This window comes from Hirundo rustica, chromosome 3, assembly GCF_015227805.2.
Source record: "Hirundo rustica isolate bHirRus1 chromosome 3, bHirRus1.pri.v3, whole genome shotgun sequence".
NCBI lineage: Eukaryota > Metazoa > Chordata > Aves > Passeriformes > Hirundinidae > Hirundo > Hirundo rustica.
In genome coordinates, this window is record NC_053452.1 from 91,570,344 (window position 1) to 91,588,674 (window position 18,331).

Sequence of the window (18,331 nt, forward strand, 5' to 3'; positions counted from 1 at the left end):
GTCATTGCAGAAATCATTTGAATTCATCATATTTTGCTAAGTTGCATGCTGATTTCATTTGCTGATGACTTACTTCCTTATGGAGTTGCAGTTCGCATCCATGAGTTTTATTTTCTTTGGATGCTTCATGAAGTATAACAAGTCTTAGAAAATTTTCAGACAGTCATACTGAATGGAGAAATATATTTAGGTTAGATTCTGTGGAAAATTCTCTTAAGAATCACCTACCTTTCTGTCAAACAACTCACAGGATCAAAAAGCTAATACAGTTTAGCTGAAAATAAGTATTCTAATTTAGCCCTTTGGTTTGTGTGGAAAACATTCCAGTTCTGGACTCATGGAGTAGTTGAAAGAATGAAAAAAGTGCAAACCGTTTATGTTCCCTTCCTATACTGCCTTGTTTAAATGGTTTAATTGTTTTGAATGGCCTTTTACAGGAGCTGAAAAAAGAAGCGAAGAACAACAAAGGCTTAGTGGACACTCTGAATGAAGTTGGCAGTGCCTTCCTGGAGCTGGTGCCGTGGAGGGCCAGAGAGGGGCTGGACAAGATGATAACAGAGGACAATGAACGTTACCGATTAGTGAGTGACACGATCTCTCAGAAGGTGGATGAGATTGATGCTGCCATTCTGAGATCCCAGCAGGTACTGAAAACTGTTCTTTGGACAGTAACAGTCTCTAGCCACGTGTACTTGAACAAAGCTGTCCTTTAATAATGTTGCCAAAAGTTTGTTATGCTTGAGAAGGCAAAAGGCCCATTTGAATGAAATGGGACTCCAGTGTTAAAATGTGAATGCCAGAAATCGGTTACTCTGTACTCTGCTGCAGTTGTCTCCCTTTTTGTTGATACAAACAATAATGCTTTAGCTAAAATTGCTGTTACTATCCTGTGGCTGCTTAAGTCGGAGTCTGCTTAAGAACTGAATGGTTCGTGTCTTTTGTACATCATGTTGTGTTAAGTAAAATATGGTCCAAGATCCTGAGCCACCTTTTCTGCATGTGACACTGGTATTTCTAGGCTGGCCACACCTTGTAGCATCAGCTGATTGTCTAGCTCTTCTGCACATTAGGCAATTAAAAGCTTGATGACCTTGTTCAAGCTCTAGTGGAGGATTTAAATAACACTTGCTTTTATTAATATCTACAGTGCTTTTCTTCTTGGGGCCTGAAACCTGAGTTATTTAACATGTGGAGGTTTCTATACGTGCACAGAAGTATATAGGGATACACTTTGAGAACTGGGCTCTAATTTTGTCACTAAGTAGTCTCATATTTCAGCCAGTTTATAAATGCATTGTGGAAACACAGTTTTCCAGTTCAGGCATAAAAATGTTTGTGGAGATTTCTCCATTTGCTATGTAGTTCCCATAAACAGTTGTAACAGGACAAGGAGAAAGCATGTGTGATAATTTCAAAATTTGCTAAAAGCTGACTAAAAGAGACTGGCACTAATTCAGATTTTCTTCTAAGTGAGCCTAAAAATAACTACAGATTTCTTTTTAAGGGGCTGGCTAATGAAAATTTTCTTGTCTCATTAACCTAATCCCCAAAAATGAAGGGTGATTTTAATTTTTATTTTTTTAATCAGTGATAAGGTGAGATAGCAGATTATATATTGGCTCTCCTTCAGATTTTCTGAATTCCGTGAGTATGTTGCATCCTCTAGCATAAGCTGAGCAGTTTCAGGTGCCCAGACATGAAAAGCCCGGAGCTGCTATTCCACTAGCTGATGTTGCAAGGGCGCATTGCACTCTCATCCTGCATACCCCTAACCTCCCCTTCAGCCAGCCCACATCATCACAATAAACCCCTATACACTATATCCTGTGAGAAGTTTCAGGTGGCTTAATGTGCTTCCAGTAAAGGATAGGATACTTCCCATTTGGCTATGCAAAATAAAAAAACATTTTTGGAGAAGCTAGTGCTCTTTAAGTTTGCCCTGTGGCAACTTGTTGAAGTGCCTGTACTATTAAGTTTTGGGTGGAGAACAAAGCTGCTGGGAATACAAGGCTTTGGTAGGAGTAAGTGTGGGTTTTGTGTGAGATGTTCCTGGACCAAGGTGAGGAATGCAGCAAGAAACACAGATGATTAGGCAAAATAGCTTCATGTTGTGAATGGAAGCTGGAAGAGTAAAAGGCAAATGCTCTGCCCAGGGTTTTTAACTACCTGGTCAAAATGGTCCCAGACCGATAATAGAGATAAATTCAGCTGCATAGTTTAGTCTTCATTTCTCGAGACTGGAGGCCTTGGTGGGGTCCTCTAGTGAAGGAGTCCTATGTAGAAACACAAAGTTATATTCTACTTTGTGCTTACTTAGTCTTCACTCTAAAGCAGCCATAGAGAGTGCTTTAGGAAGCATTCATGGAGAAAATCACAGCATCATCATATTCAGAAGTCAATCATCCCTGATCAGAAGAAAATGTACCACAATGGACTACGCTTGGTTAAACTGGATAGGGATTAAGTAGACAATTTTATAGTGAGTAGAAGTGTAGCTCAGGGCTCGTAAGTAACTGCCATGTATAATGGGAAGGAAATATTTCAAATTTTGGATGCAGAGAGTGCCAATTTTATGCTTTTTATTCATTAATGTTTTTAAGCATCACAAATTGGAAATCCTATACCTTCAGCAAATTCAGTTTCGAGTTCTTCCCTTTCTTGATGCTATTTAACTTAGAAGTTTCATTAAATATTTCCATTAAATATTTCCTCAATATTACTTACGTACCTATGAATATTTGGTATCAGGAAGTCACACCGCAGTTAGTTTGTACATCTAACACATTTGAAATCATCTTTTCCATTTCTGTCATAAATAGGTGGACTTCTGAAAACCTTGATTGTGAACTGTAGTTTCTAAAGTCAGGATTTAACTACTGCTGGTGCATGTGCTTCACGCTAATGTTTACAGTACTGATTATTTCAGAAAATACTTTCGAGTAGGATGTCACAATATTTAGGACAAGTCTTACTTTCTGTTACTTTAAATGAGAAATGACATATAGTGAAAAAGAATGTTCTGGCTCTTTCATGTAACAAATGGATTTTAAAGGCTGAAAAAGATTGACTCATAAAAAATGAAATCTCAGAACTGTTTCTTTCATTTTGTGGGACTCATGATAAACCACTAAGAAAAGTCTGAGTTAGTGACTAAAGTGAATTCCAATTGTATTAAGGACCAGGGCTATTATCTACTACAGCCATAAAGGCACAGACCAGCATATTTTAAAGACAGAGAGTGTTCAGAAGTTTTCTGAAGAAAGTGTGGGCATCAACAACATAAGTAGCAGGTTCTGACTTAAAACATCCTGACAGACTTTCACAATAACTCAGGGCTATATTAAGCCTCGGTTAATTTTGGAGAGGGGGCGGAGTTTTAATTCAATAAATAAATTCTTAGTAGTTTCTACAATGTACATCTGATACGTCCCATGTAATATTTCTCTATGGCTTATGTTCAGAGCTGCCCTGGTTGCGTACTGCAATGTGTGTGCTAATATGCATGCCTGTGAACTTGATCTGAAGAGAGAATGTATGTTTTTTGGTTTTTTTTTTTTTACATTTGGTCTCACTTTTCAGAAGACTTAGATCTCCACATTCTTCTTTCCATGCTTTTCATTGCAAATTAGCAAGAAACAGGTCCTCTCTTTACATTCGTGCTTTTAGGAAATTTCTGAAACACTTAAATATCTACTAATTGTAGTCAGAAGTTAATCTTTTAGGAGAAGGACTGGCTATACCCAAATGCACAAAAAAACCCGTTTGCATTTAATCCGAGGCCTAGATTTGGATGAAATCCTATCTTCTCTGGTGAGGTTTTTGTGCTAACTTAGTTGAACCATGATTGTTTTGCCTTGATCATTTAATACCAAAGCAGCTCTTCAGATTAATAGGGTAACATCAAACAACTATGTCTCAGGATAATTTCAACACAAACAGTAATAATAAACAGAGCTGAAAAAGGCATGTAGAAGTAGAATAAAATAAAAACAAGCAGCCTAGTTAAACTCTGATATTATAATCCTTTTTTTATTTTCTTACGACTATTAGAGCACTGTACTTTTTGGAAAAAAGTATTTGCTTCTGTTGCTTTGTCATGCTTATGAATTAAGTTGCTTGTATTACAATCCCTCAGAACCATTTTGGGCATGGTATTTCATTTATATAAAAACCTCGAATGGAAATTGAGCTGCTATCTTTCTAAAAATTCAAAAACATGCTGTTTAATCCTCTTTAAAATTTTTGAAGCCGTTATTCTGATTTCATGTCTGTAGAACTGCTGAACTAATTCTTGTCTCCCTGATTTAGTTTGATCAAGCAGCTGATGCTGAATTTGCCTGGATTGCAGAAACAGAAAAGAAACTGATGTCTCTGGGTGATATTAGGCTTGAGCAAGACCAGACCACTGCTCAGCTGCAAGTTCAAAAGGTAAAAGAAATGCATTTCCAACTGTCATGTTAATTATTGGCCGGCACACTCTCCATCTAGAAAATGTACTGGCATGATTTGATTTCCAGTCCATCATAATTAATGCACTTCAAAACCAGTTTTTGCTCCAAATATTTTTTTTTTTTTAAAGTTATTATTCTAACCAATTTTTATTGTATTTCAAGGCTTTTACCATGGAGATTTTAAGGCACAAAGACACTATAGATGAACTTGTTAAATCTGGGGATAAGATTATGAAAACGTGCACTGAAGAAGAGAAACAGACGATGAAGGTAAAGTTCCTTAAATTGCAGCTACAGTAGTTGATATGCCAACAATGTATAGGTAGAAGAATTCCTATAGTGTCTTTTTAAATATACTAATGAAAAGGCATTAATTACAGTTACTTCCTGTCTGAGGATTGTAATGCTAGAGGAAATGCTGTTGCGTTTCCCTCTCCTTCCTTCAGGATGTTAAAATAACAAACACTGTGTACTTGCCTCTTTGCCTGACACTAATTTGGAGCCCCATTTATCATCTTCATCCATAGTAAATAGTATTTTAGCCTATAGATGGTTGAGTGAAGAGATGTTAGTCATCTGGGTTGATGTGTGGAATCTGGCAGTTTATCTTGCAAGTTCTTTTGGGTCAGTGATGCTCTGGGCGTGAGCATTTCTGTGCCAAATTCAAAGGCTCTGCACCTCAGTGTGAATCTTTCATTTCTGCTGATTTCCATGCAGACCTTGCTTGCCAAGATTATTCCATCCTGCCACAGCCCATGAAAGGCATTCTTATGATGTTGTTTATCACACACAGACACCGCGAGCCCAATGTCAGGACTGCAAACATGTAGAGATAGATTTTTCATGTTGGCATTTAGGAAGGGTTAGTTGTGGGGTTGGGATTTTTTTGCTAAATTACAGTGAGGCTGGATATATTGTACAGATTCAGTCCTTCCAATCCATGGAAAACAATGCATCAGTAATTGTGTTCTGCTGCAGGATCTCTGAATAAATTTGATTTGCTCTTAAGTGAATTTAAAATAGATGAGATATTCTGTCTATGAAACTGTACTCATAAGGCAGAGCAGTTTTGTGTGAGACTCTACTAAATATTTTTATTTGTCAAAAATACTGTATATCTGTGTGTTAAGGTTATGTTCTGTCCTCTGGATAGCATCTCTATACTTAATTTACATGCAAGACATAACAAATGAAAGGATAGCTTGTTCTGCCAAAAAAAAAAAAAGAAAAAAAGCTTCTTCATATTCAATGTCTTGCTTATATGTAGTTTTTCCAAGGCTAGGATTTATGTGTGTTGTGACATATAATATTTCATAAACATGATAACATAGGCAGTTTTCCACAGGAAAAATATAGCTAGTTGATACTTTCATTTATTATCACATGCTCAAAAATATTAAATTTTTAATGTATAAGCCTTATAGTTCTACCACTATTATCTATGTTATTAATGGTAATAGATTCTCATTAAGTAATGTATGCTGGCGTGGCAAATAATGTGGTTTCTGTTGTGAGTTTGTAAATGACAGTCACAACAGTATATCCTATTATCTTGCCAGAGTGGAAAAGAAAACCCCACCAAAAAACCCCACCAAACCTAACTAAGCATCCCAACAGATTTAGTGTATTGTTCATCTTGCTTTGATTCAGAAATGCTGTGAAAAACTTAGTTTCTGCCAGGTGTCACTGAAGATAAGTGTCTGCAGTAAGGAAGTTGGGCTAAGCTCTCCAATTAGTTCATTTGCAACTTGACTAGAAGCTCTATGAATAAAGTGTTATTTGTAAATATCAGTATTGTTAAATGTATTCTAATGATTTTGCGAGTACTTTGCCAAATTCTGATCTCCCTTGTTGGTTTTGTTTGCCTTAGACAATGGTACTGTAGAAACATGAGAATTGTAATTTTACTCACTGTGAATCGGTGCTGTAATTATCAAAGAATGTTTGGAAATGAGGGTAAGAGACATATGGAAAAACATGATTTTAAAAAACATTATTTTACAGAAAAAAATTGAAAGCCTCTTACAGAAATATGATGCAGTCTGTCAAATGAACTCAGAGAGAAACCTTCAGCTGGAACGGGCTCAGTCCCTGGTTAACCAGTTCTGGGAGACTTATGAAGAGCTTTGGCCGTGGTTAACTGAGACAGAAATGGTCATCTCTCAGCTTCCTGCCCCAGCCCTTGAGTATGAAACATTAAAACAACAGCAAGAAGAACACAGGGTAAGTGTTTTGCCAGTTTTGAAAAAGAAAGTGTTAAAAACAAGGAAGTTGTTTGCTTGGAACTTTGGAGTACTCTGCAAAATTCTTAAAACTGAAGGGGATACTCTTCTGTTGAAAAAAAATAAAATAATAATACAGAATATATACATTTTCAGTCATGTCTCTATTGTTTACCAAACTGCATGTAAGCAAGAGTCTCTGGGGAAGTCAGCAAGTGATGTGTAAGCATAAAAGAAGGCTAAAGGGTAATAATTGCCATTGTACTGAGAGAACTGAACATGTTAAAGTTTTTAGTTAAGAAGTATATTTAAAAGTACCCTAATGTCAGTATTGGAACAAACCAAAACAAAAACAGAAAGAACAGTTATGGGATGTTGAAGCAAGAAACAAAAAGGGGGTATGGTCTGTATTCAGATATGGACATATGCTGATCTTACGTGTGTTGTACACAGTTACGTATGTCTACGGTGTTGTAGACTGGCCACTGTATGAGTTCTCTTACATGGATATATAATCAGTTTGGATAAAAATTGAGGTGTTTCATAGGTGACTGCTAGTATCACGTGGAATCAGATGCATCCCACTGAGGTTTAAAACCTGCATACTTTGGCAGGTGCAAAACCTGGCCGCTGGAGATACCTGTTTCTCCCTGCTAAACATGGAGTAACAAGCGGGGTTTTTTGGTTTTTTTTTTTTTAATTTTTACACATATATATAGATATATATATATATAATTTTTTTTTTTTTTTAGCTGCTTCAATTAAGTGACTCAAGTTAGATAGCGTGAACCCTGGTTTCAAAGTCTTGTTTACTTTGAGACCAGCTAATGAAATGTGCCACTCTTATGTACTGGTAAACACCAGGTTCACTCATTTGTCTTCCTATTATGTCCAGAATGAACAAACATGTTCTGTTAAGACTAGCTATATAACATAAACTTTACAAACTACCTTGATTAGTCACTGTGAACCATATCATGCTTGCTTTACTTGCATGATTGTTCCTCATGTACTTTAATCATGCTGCTTCTATGAGAAGCCTTTCAGATGAGCTTCTATTTTTGCATTTTCCCTGGGCTATGCCATTAGCTGAGATTTGTTTGTTAAATACAAGATTAATGTCAGGCACTTTTAACACGTAATCTACTCTGAAATGCTTGTTTGCTAGAATTGTTTACCCAACAGTAGATCATGGAGAAGACCAAATCATTTGTTGTTCTGTTAAAAAGAAGAAGAAGAAAAAAAGTTCTCAATGTGAATGAGAACCTAATGTTTCTGTTCTGATGTATTTACTGATGACTATCTTTGTTCCAAGTTATGGAATTCATAGAATTGATTCATTGTGAGTAACATGCAGTTAGTTTAGTTTGAAATGAGCTGTTGGCAGAGTATTATCATAAGGTTTAGACCCAGAAATGTGCACTCTTGTGGCCTTGTGTCAAGTCATCTCTTTGTGCTCAAAAGTAAACCACACAAAATTCTTTTCTAAAAATTTTCAAACTGTTCTTATAATCTCCTTTTCCTCCTCTAAGCTAATCAACATTATTTTTCTTGTGGCAAGGTGTACAAATTGAGTTACATTCAAAGTCAGTAGTTGGAGCTGAGGGAGTTGTTTTCATTTCTGTTTCATCATGGGGGGGACTGAAGGGTTGTGTCACTGTCTTCCCAGTCTCCACAACTTCTCCTCTTCTGGGGAGAAGCAAAGAGGAAAGCCAGGATCTGGATTCCTTTTTAAGGGAAGGACCGTGGTTGAAGAGGAGAACTTATTTACACTGAGACTGATACAGGCTCCTTTCTGGGTCTTCATTAATTTAAACAAACTCCCAGCTGGGAGGAGCAGTGCATGTACTTCTCATGTTCCTGCACTGGAGCTATTGGATAGAAATGCATGGAGTTCGCAGCACTGAGAGGAACGAGAGGAGAAAGTAAATAAAATGAGAGAAGGATGGGGCTACTCACACAAAGGAAACCCTTTCCCTTTTGTCAGTTCTATGGGTGCAAGCAAGAAAATCTGAAATCCTTAGACAACTTGGAAGACACTCTGCGACATTTCGCTTCCACAAGCCCCTGCACGGCCTTCAGCACAGTTTTTGCTGCTGGGGTGGATGATGAGAAGGAATAGGCAGCTGAGATCAAATATAATTCACTTACTAATTACTTGTTAAACATTTTGTAAGTTGAATAGTAGTGTTGTTATAAAGACAGAGTAGTCTTGTGGCTAGAAGGGGAGACAGATAAACAAGGTTGATAGGTCTCTACTGATCACCCTTACTTGTCCTTTTGCCCTTTTCACTGATTTCTTTGACCCTCCCTTGTGCTGCTTTCCTCTTTTTAAATCAAGGATAATTTGAATTAATTTCCTTGCAATGCTGGTACCTCTTTCTGTGATGTCCTTCAATGAAAGGCTGTGACCAATATCAACATGAAAAGTATATATGTGGTGGTGTTACACCCATGTCTGGAATATTGTTGCCCTTTCTGTCATTATAGGTACTAAATATGATGGGCAATGTCTGTTGTTAGCATCATATGCATAATTAGCATCTTATATTTTGCCTGTAATCATATGTCCTACCAGAGTGCTTCCAGTGTGTCTCTAGTTCTGGTGTTTTTTGCCTGGATAGTTCTGTGTTGGAACGGGAATGATCACTGGCAAAGCAGTCATTAACTTCATTTCTGCTTTACATTAAGACCAAAGGTATTTGTTTGGAATCTCTTGCCAGCTGGATGTGTTGGAAGTGTGGACAGTTGTAATGTGGTGGTGCAAGCGTAAGAAACTGATAAGTTGTTTCATTTGTTATAGCAACTGCGTGAGCTGATTGCTGAGCACAAGCCTCATATAGATAAGATGAACAAAACTGGGCCTCAGCTGCTGGAGCTGAGCCCGGGAGAAGGCTTTTCTATCCAGGAGAAATATGTGGCAGCTGACACTCTTTACAGCAAAATTAAGGAAGATGTCAAAAAGCGAGCACTGGCACTGGATGAAGCCATTTCTCAGTGTACCCAGGTATCAATTAAGGTTTAAAGTATAATTGGGTTCATTCAATGGAAAAATACACATTGTCATCTTACATGGATATATCAAGTCTAAACTACCGTTTCATCTGGATTTTTTTAAACCTAATGGTCTGTGAATGTTCATGTCACTGCTGATGGCATCGATTTTTCTGTATCTTGAGGGGTTATAATTTTCTATATCAGTCACTATTAAGACTTTGCAGCCACTGAAAAAATGTTACAGATGCTTAATTTTAAAGTAAAAAAGATCTAGTGGTCTAAAAATGTGGAATTTGATTTTCACTTTTTTTTTCTCTTACTGGTCTCTTACTAGCTGATGCTTCATTTGTAAACAAATGTCACTTTTGATCAGTTAACTTGGGTATAGTTTTTTCTAGGAATTAGCAGCTGTAGTTAACAGTTAGCAATGGAACTAGAGGGTAGTTTAGCAGTGGTAGTGGCCTTTGCTCTTTGCTGCAAAGAACATAATGTGCTGAAACTGTTACAGAGATGTATTACCAGGCAACTTAGACTCCACAAGGTGTCATCGGCATAAAATTGAGGTCAAATCTACAAAAGCTGCATATTCTAGCTTCATCAGCCTATGAAATGAACTTCAGCAGAGTATTGTCAAATGTTGTGTTCTAGTGATGGTTAAATATTGGGTTAATTGTTATTAAATTCACACAGAAATTATTTTCCTCGACCCCAAATTCAGAAAAGAAGTCAGTAAAACTTTGTACATAAGCCTATACAAAAAACCTGAATGAAAATACTTTGTTCTATACAGCTGTTTTTATAGGAAATTACCCCTTTTTCCCCCCTGTTCACTAGAAATTAAGTGCTATATTCTGCTTAGCTCTTGAATACTAAATAAAGAAATGCACCTTGAAGACCCTACCAGTTCTACATTCTAAGTGATTTTTGTCAGGTCATTATAATTAATGTCATATTCTTAGCCCCTGCAGCTGAGTTTAATAATGTTAGACAAAACTAAATGACATCAGATGTCATCCTGCTTTTGAACTGGTTATAGACATTATATGTTATACATATACATTTAATGCATAATCTTTCAGTCATTCTAAACACCTTCCATATTCATTCCTCTGAAATATCCCTGATTATTTAGATCCTCTCTTTTTGTCATAAATGTTTAGTCCTCCCCGTATGTAGAACGGCCAATTTGAAAATCAAGGTAGTTACTTAGTACTAGAGTCCTTGTTTTTGGTGTGATAGATATCAACATATTGTACTATGTAGGCTAAGTACAGAAAGCAAGAATTAGAAATGCATTCTTTGCTAACACCTAGAATATAATCAGATGTTGAAAAATTGCTGAATTATTTATGCAGTACTTTATGGTACATTTTATATACCTAAATGTATATGCAGATGGCAAAGCAAAACATTCTAATGCCCACAGAATGTAATTTTATATAATCTTTTTTTATGAAGATATGTGAATATATATTATCAGATCTCTGTACTATGATGTCTATGTCAATGTTTGTCTAGACAGTCCGTGAAGAGTAATTATTTAACTCTTCAGGTTTGAAATTATATTAAATTGCACTGTGTATCAAAGAAAGGACATAACATAATGAAGCTAGAATGAGAGGTTGCAATGACTTGCATTTTCTTCCTTTTAAGTTCAAAAAGACTTTGTCTTACTCATTGAAGTTGAGTACAAGGAGGCCCACTGAATGCACTGACAACTTAAAAATGTAATACATGTCCTAAAATTAGACCCAAATGTTACCAAATTAATTTCAGTTTTTATCATTTTGTTGCCACAATCAGTTTCTCAGAAGTCTTGAATGCGAGAAGGTTTTTTTTCTTTCATAACACATTTTGTTGGCTTGTATAATATTCACACTTCTAACAAAGACACTGAGGCCCATAAGGTTAGTCACAGAGTCAGATTTGAAGTGGGTTGTAAGGTGGGAAAATGTAATTATGTTTATATTGCCTGTGTATATTCCTTTGAATAGAAAGGATGTAGCTATTTGTTCATGTAAAGTAATCTTGTTTTGCTGTGTTCTTTCTAGCATCTTTCCTAAGTATTGTCAGGGGTGCTTTTTGTAGATCCTGGAGAGTCATTAAATGCACCCACGATTTAATGATTTCTTTAATTTGAAAGGGGCATAGTGGCGCAAGATATTTAGGAATCTCTATGGATCCAAAAGCATATGATAAAGGCTAACTTTGGACCTATCCCAAAGGCTGAACCACTTTAACACAGCTGTAATTGAGTTTCTGGGCACCTACCTGAGCTCAGTCAAACATGGAAGGATATAGTACATAGACTGTTGCAGAAAGCTACGTAGCTTTACGGCACCAGCAAGCACCACCTGGCCACTAACAAATGTCTTTTTGCATGACCTTACATATAAAGCCTTAATTGGAGTTTGTATATCAGTATGTTGGTCCTAACAGGAAAATGTATGGTTTTGATAGCAAAGTACTTATCTTTCTAAAATGATGAAGTCAGAAAGCCATGGCTCACTAAAGCTGCAAACTACATGAGTTTCACAGGACTAAATGCCAGTGGATTCTGCCATATGTACAGTACCCTCAGAGGGAGTGTCTCAGGACTGAACCTGAACTTAATAGAAAAATTCTTGAATTTGAGAGAACCTACCATTTTGCAAGGTTATTTGTAATTTAGATATTAAAAGAGCCTAGAGGGAGGTATTGCAATTTGCACATACATGTGTTGGATTGAGATGTAAAATACCTTTCTCCAAGATAATTTCAGATGCCATTTTTTAGTTCAACGTTTTGTGCTGGGTTTTTTTGTTTGTTTTTTAAATTCTAATTTGTCTGCCATTTCCTTCTGTCCTGTACCACCCTCCTAGTTTCATGACAAGATAGATCCAACTCTCGAGAGTCTGAAACGCATAGTTGAACGTCTGAGGCAGCCACCTTCGATCTCGGCAGAGGTCGAGAAGATAAAGGAGCAGATCAGTGAAAATAAGAACGTGTCGGTGGATCTGGAAAAGCTTCAGCCCGTGTATGAGACACTTAAACAGAGAGGGGAGGAAATGATTGCTCGCTCAGAAGGCGCTGATAAGGATATGTCTGCTAAAGGTAATAGACTGAGAAAACTTTCATGTAGTGGAAATGCAGTAAGCTGCAGCACATAAAATTCTTCATTTCTGGTGACCTCTAATCTGGGGAATGTTCTCCTGGAGAAGCTGCTTAAGATTTATAAAAACAAAGCATTCATTTAAATAATTCATTATGGATATGACCTTTATTTTATTTTTAAAGGCCATTGTGTTTGTTTCCACTTAACATTGTAAGGAGTGCTGCAGAGAAATATTTTAGAGTCTAAATTTTAAAATGTACACATATGTTTTTGCTGTAGAACTGTAGAGAGATTTATGACCAAGAATTGTTTGCCAAGGTAGTAATCTAGTTCCTTTGTTGTTTAGCTGTTCAAGATAAACTAGACCAAATGGTCCTAATTTGGGAAGACATCCAGACCTTGACTGAGGAAAGAGAGGCCAAACTGTTGGATGTAATGGAACTAGCTGAAAAGTTTTGGTGTGATCATATGGCTCTTGTAGCTACTATTAAAGATACTCAGGACTTCATTCGAGAACTGGAGGGACCCGGAGTTGACCCATCTGTAGTCAAGCAACAGCAAGAAGCTGCAGAGGTCAGTAGAAAGTATTTTCTTGACTTGAAGTACTTTCTTTATGGCATGCAGTCTTTATTTTGTAAAGACTAAGAGGGGTAATTGTGTAGAAATTTACAGTAATGGTATCTCAAAAGTCTACAGTTAATGACATGTATCAGTGCTTAATTGCAATGAGCATGCAACATGTGCTTGTCATTACATTTCCTTATTTGTTTGTAAATATGTGTATAATAAGCATCTCACTGAGACTTTTAAAAGTTGCCCATGCTTGAGATTCCTCAAGTAGTACGTAACATCTAAATGAAAGGTGGACAAATGTATTATGCTTTATGCATTATCCTCTAAGCCTGTAATTATTTATACTGATAGTTAAATGTTTGAAGGTTGAATGATAACCTCTGACAGGGAAGACACTGATTAAAGAAATCTAATTTAAAACTTCCTGTTTATTTTTTCCATCTCATGCAAAATGGTATCATAAGCTATTGTTACAGTTTAGACTGATGTCAGCTGATTCATCTGACACTGCAAAGGGATGCTTATTTTTTAAGCATCCAGTTGTAAGTCAAAGTGACTTGAAAGAAAACAAAGGTGGAATCCTGCTGTGTTCTATATTGAAAGCAAGTTGTACATAGGTTATTAAATTTAGTATTAGCAATGCTGACTTTTTTTCTCTTCGTAGGCTGCTAAAGAAGAAATTGATGGTCTACAAGAAGAACTAGAAGCAGTTGTGAGCCTCGGCTCTGAGCTGAGAGCTGCTTGTGGAGAGCCTGACAAACCTATTGTCAACAAGAGTATAGATGAGGTATGGGAAATGCAGGTCTGCTCTGTGATACCTTGTGCAGCTGAAATTGGTACATTCCCCATGACCCCAACAAATTTTAAAAATAAAAACTTTGTGGCAAAAGTGAGACACCACTGAAGACTGCGGTAAAGTAAGATTTGCCTTTTGAGTGAATGAATTAGATTAGAATGTACACGTTGATTGATTTCATTGATTTATGGTTTAGAATTTTTGTAAAAGACAGAATTATTTTAAATACTCACTGATTAATATTATAGGTGACTATTTCTTGCAAAAGTAATGCTAGAATAAATTTTGGATATATATTGTTCACGCCAAGTGAGACAACTGAGGATGACTATAAAGTACTTTTTATTTCTCCAGTGTTCAGCAATGTATGATTCTTTAAAGCTATTTTTTTATTATGGTGATGCAACTCCAAATGATTTAGTAGTATTCGCTCTATTAGCTGTAATATCTCTGTTAATAAAAAATATTCAATCAGTATTGAACTTTACAGCTTTTATATTTCAGAATCTCTACTGAACTCTGAAGGAAACTAGTTATGCAGTGATTGGAAAGACAAAAGTGTTAGTATGGAATAAATATGAACTTATCATATGAACATATATATGAAGTCATGCTTAGTTTATTTGTATTATTGATCAAAGAAGAGTTAGTAAATACACATGATATAACAGTGTAATTCTTTTGTCTATTGGAGTAAATTGTGCTTACTTGCAGCTGAATTCTGCCTGGGATGCATTAAACAAAACATGGAAAGAACGTGTGGATAAGCTTGGGGAAGCTATGCAGGCAGCTGTTCAATACCAAGATGGACTACAGGTAAGATGATGTGATATACCTAACCCAGCCTTGAGTCAATGGGATTGAATGTGGTTGTAGTAAAAAGTGTCATGTGATTAGGTAGGTCACAAGTAATGCACTCTGCTTGTAGTGACTATTTTCTTCAGTAGGCAGGGTTTTTTTCTGGAGATTGGTTTGGGTTGGTTTGTTGGGATTTTTTTGCACTAAAGAATATGTATGTTGGGTTGTTTTCTTCATGTCCATATATTGCACTGTGCTTAGATTCAAAATTAATCTTTGTTGATAAGAGCAGAGGTTTTTTGGCAGCACACAGTCATAGCAGTTCTGCTCACATTTTTTTGTGATAGTCAAGGCAGGTTAAAGTTGTGACACATCTTTGTGGTCTGAAAGGAATAGAGTACGGGTCTGTGTACTCGCTGCTATTTTCTTTGAGTGGAAAACAGTTAAAGCACTTGAATTTTATTCCACCTTCTTTATACATAAAATGTTTTGAGTATTTTAAGCAAAAATATTGTTAACATAATGTTGCTAAACTGTTATTCTTAGTGTAATTTATCCTATTGCCATACTTTAGAAGATGATTCCATTTTTATATCTGTAGGCAAATATTCCAGTAGTTTTAAGATATCTTGTACATTGTTCTTCCTAGAACTGGTGAAGTTAAAAAAAAAAAAAAGAGGGGAATAGGGGTTGTACTTTAGATGACCTTTAAAGGTTTCTTCCAACACAGCCTATCCTTTGAAACTATGATCTTTTCTCATATGTTCTGTTGGGTTTTTGTAGTTGTATGTTTGCTTGTTTTGGTTTTGTTTGTTTGTTGTTTTTTTCTTGATGGAATTTCTGTCTTCCCTGATTCATTAAAACAGGAATTTCACATGACACTGCGGGCAGTTATCAAGCAGCAGACCCCTCCTTAATAATAATGCAACATGCCTGTTTTGCATTGCACCATCACTATGGATTTTTCTCCAAGTTCTCCTGTGTTCCTACTGTGCAGAGATTGATTAGGCAGTTAGAATCATCACCATTTGGTTTAAGTGCTTTCTTTCTGTTTTCTGTAGCTGTACGTGGCACATCCTACAAGCTTGGTACTTTGTAAAAGAACTGTATTTAAGTGCTGTCTTACAGTAATTTGAATAGACAATATGAAAAATATTATGGACAGGTTGTTAACTGCAGCAGCCTCCCCCTCTTGAGCACATTGGGCATAGTTCTCCTTTTCTCAGGGAGCCACGTAGCAGTGGGAAGCTCCAAAAAGTTGTTCTAAGCATTTCTCCTTGATGGTATCTCCCCAGATAACAGGCAGGTGGAAAAGGGCCTAGCTGGAGGTGTTTTTTTCCTTTGTGCAATTACTCAGATTGATGCAGGTGTTCTTAATCCATGTAGAATATTCTTGAGATTCTGCATTGTATCAGGACCAAAAGGAATACCCACAAAGCATCAGAACTGGGGAGACATAATTTATTTTTAATTTATTTTTAATTTTTTACTTTTTTAAAGTCACTCTGCATTATCCTAGAGAGATTCATTCTAGCTCAGTTATGGTCCTTCATGGCCTAGTATGTACTGAATGGGTAGTTCCACGTTCCTTGCACAAATAGCTTTCTTCAAAAGAAGTTTGTTTATAATCCTCATTTAAGGTGTGTTATCCATCACCTTCCATTTTCACTCAAAACAACTGTAGAACAGAGTTTGTCTTGTACTTACCTTTCAGGGGATTCATAAAAATTGCAGATTTTACAGAAGAAGTAGATTGCTACTCGGCATGAATAATTCTGGCCGAATCTTGCAGAATTTATACTCCTGTAACTGTTACATGGATATTTGTTCTATTGTATTGCAAAGAAACCTAGGTTTTGCTGAGAAAGTTATTTTCTTTTAGAGAGCACAGCAATACCTTCTCTGGAAAAAAGAAAAGGTCTGATATTTTACTTAATACAACTTTCAAAAAGAACAGCATTTCTCTGTTCATACTTAAATATCCTACTGTGATTTTCAGGCATTATTTGACTGGGTAGACATTGCTGGCAGCAAGTTAGCATCTATGTCCCCAGTTGGAACAGATCTGGAGACGGTGAAGCAGCAAACAGAGGAACTTAAGGTATGAACTAGCAGTTTGTTTCCTTTCTGTTTCCATTTGTCTGTATTTTTCTGTGTTAGTATTTTTTGGAAAGTCAAATGCAATCTTCATTTTCAGTTTTTTAGTAAAGAAGAATTTGCGTGAAAATTTTAAAATATTTAATTGCAAACTTTTCATTTTAAAATGCACTATTCCAAAATTTGGCGAGGCTACATTTTTTTCTGATAGCCCAAAAATAGTTGTACTATCATTCATTCTCTTTCAAAAGCTATGAAGTTATTATGTGCAGGATTCTTCTGCTATGACCTGTATGTTTTCTGGTTTCTAACAAGAACAGTTTCCTTGAGGCTCTGAGAGAAGGCCTCCAGAGCTCTGCTTGTGCCATTAGAGCCTTTATGTAAATGCTCCCCCAGATCATGACACTCCCAATACGTGAGTAAGGTGAAAATCGAAATTCCAGTCTAACTTAGAAACCTGTCTGCGTGGATCTGTGCTTGTGACTGAATATGCTCCTGATGTTGGGGTGCTGTTATGGTGTGTTTAAAAAGTAGAGAAATGTGATGATCAGAGAAGGCTCTTGGTTTTGTTGCTCACTTGCAGATTTTTTTGGCTGTGGGCAGGTTGTTTTATGTATTTTATGATGTAATGTCAAATGAATCATGACCTTTCATAGTTCAGAACATATGTACACAGGATGTGTTCAGACTTTGCACCAACTGTGTGTTTTCTGGTGTGTTAAAGAGGGTGTTCTTCTAAAGTAAATTTGCTTTCACTGCCTTTCAAGAATAATTCCATTTGAAGTTTAAAGAATTATCACCATCACGACCACAACATAGAATCATTCTCTGATCCTATAATCATTACTTGTGTTTCATTTATTTCTGTTCTTTTTCTATTTACCATAGCAATTTAAGACAGAAGCTTATCAGCAGCAGATAGAAATGGAAAGACTGAACCATCAGGCAGAACTATTGCTAAAGAAGGCAACACAAGAGAGTGACAAGCACACTGTTCAAGACCCTCTCTCAGAGCTCAGACTATTGTGGGGCAGCCTAGAAGACAAAATTATAAGTAGACAGGTAAATAAGCTTGAAGATGGGGACTTTTTTAATGACTTATATTTTTGTGAAAAACTCTTTGTTATGTATAATGCTTATATTAATTTACACATTTCTTTTCATTTGGAAGCTAAAACCCTATATATAATAGGATTTAATTGTAAAATACGTTGAATTTTTAAAACATTTTTAAACCTTTTAAAATTGTCTATTAGTAATGCTATGTTGAATGGTTATTATTTCATTTTGGTTATTTGATGAT

The 18,331-nt window shown here is 36.3% G+C and overlaps 1 protein-coding gene across 15 annotated transcripts in view; it reads left to right on the forward strand.

Moving 5' to 3' along the window:
• The window catches only part of DST (dystonin), a 297,150-nt gene that overhangs the window by 237,651 nt on the left and 41,168 nt on the right, over positions 1 to 18,331 (forward strand). For all 15 annotated transcript variants that reach the window (XM_040059996.2, XM_040059997.2, XM_040059998.2 and 12 more), the window contains 11 exons: positions 438 to 644; positions 4,309 to 4,428; positions 4,614 to 4,721; positions 6,456 to 6,674; positions 9,477 to 9,680; positions 12,532 to 12,763; positions 13,111 to 13,337; positions 14,002 to 14,124; positions 14,848 to 14,949; positions 16,931 to 17,032; positions 17,917 to 18,090. In XM_040059996.2, coding sequence (XP_039915930.1) covers positions 438 to 644; positions 4,309 to 4,428; positions 4,614 to 4,721; positions 6,456 to 6,674; positions 9,477 to 9,680; positions 12,532 to 12,763; positions 13,111 to 13,337; positions 14,002 to 14,124; positions 14,848 to 14,949; positions 16,931 to 17,032; positions 17,917 to 18,090 — 1,818 coding nt within the window. The remainder of the gene's footprint in view (positions 1 to 437; positions 645 to 4,308; positions 4,429 to 4,613; positions 4,722 to 6,455; positions 6,675 to 9,476; positions 9,681 to 12,531; positions 12,764 to 13,110; positions 13,338 to 14,001; positions 14,125 to 14,847; positions 14,950 to 16,930; positions 17,033 to 17,916; positions 18,091 to 18,331) is intronic.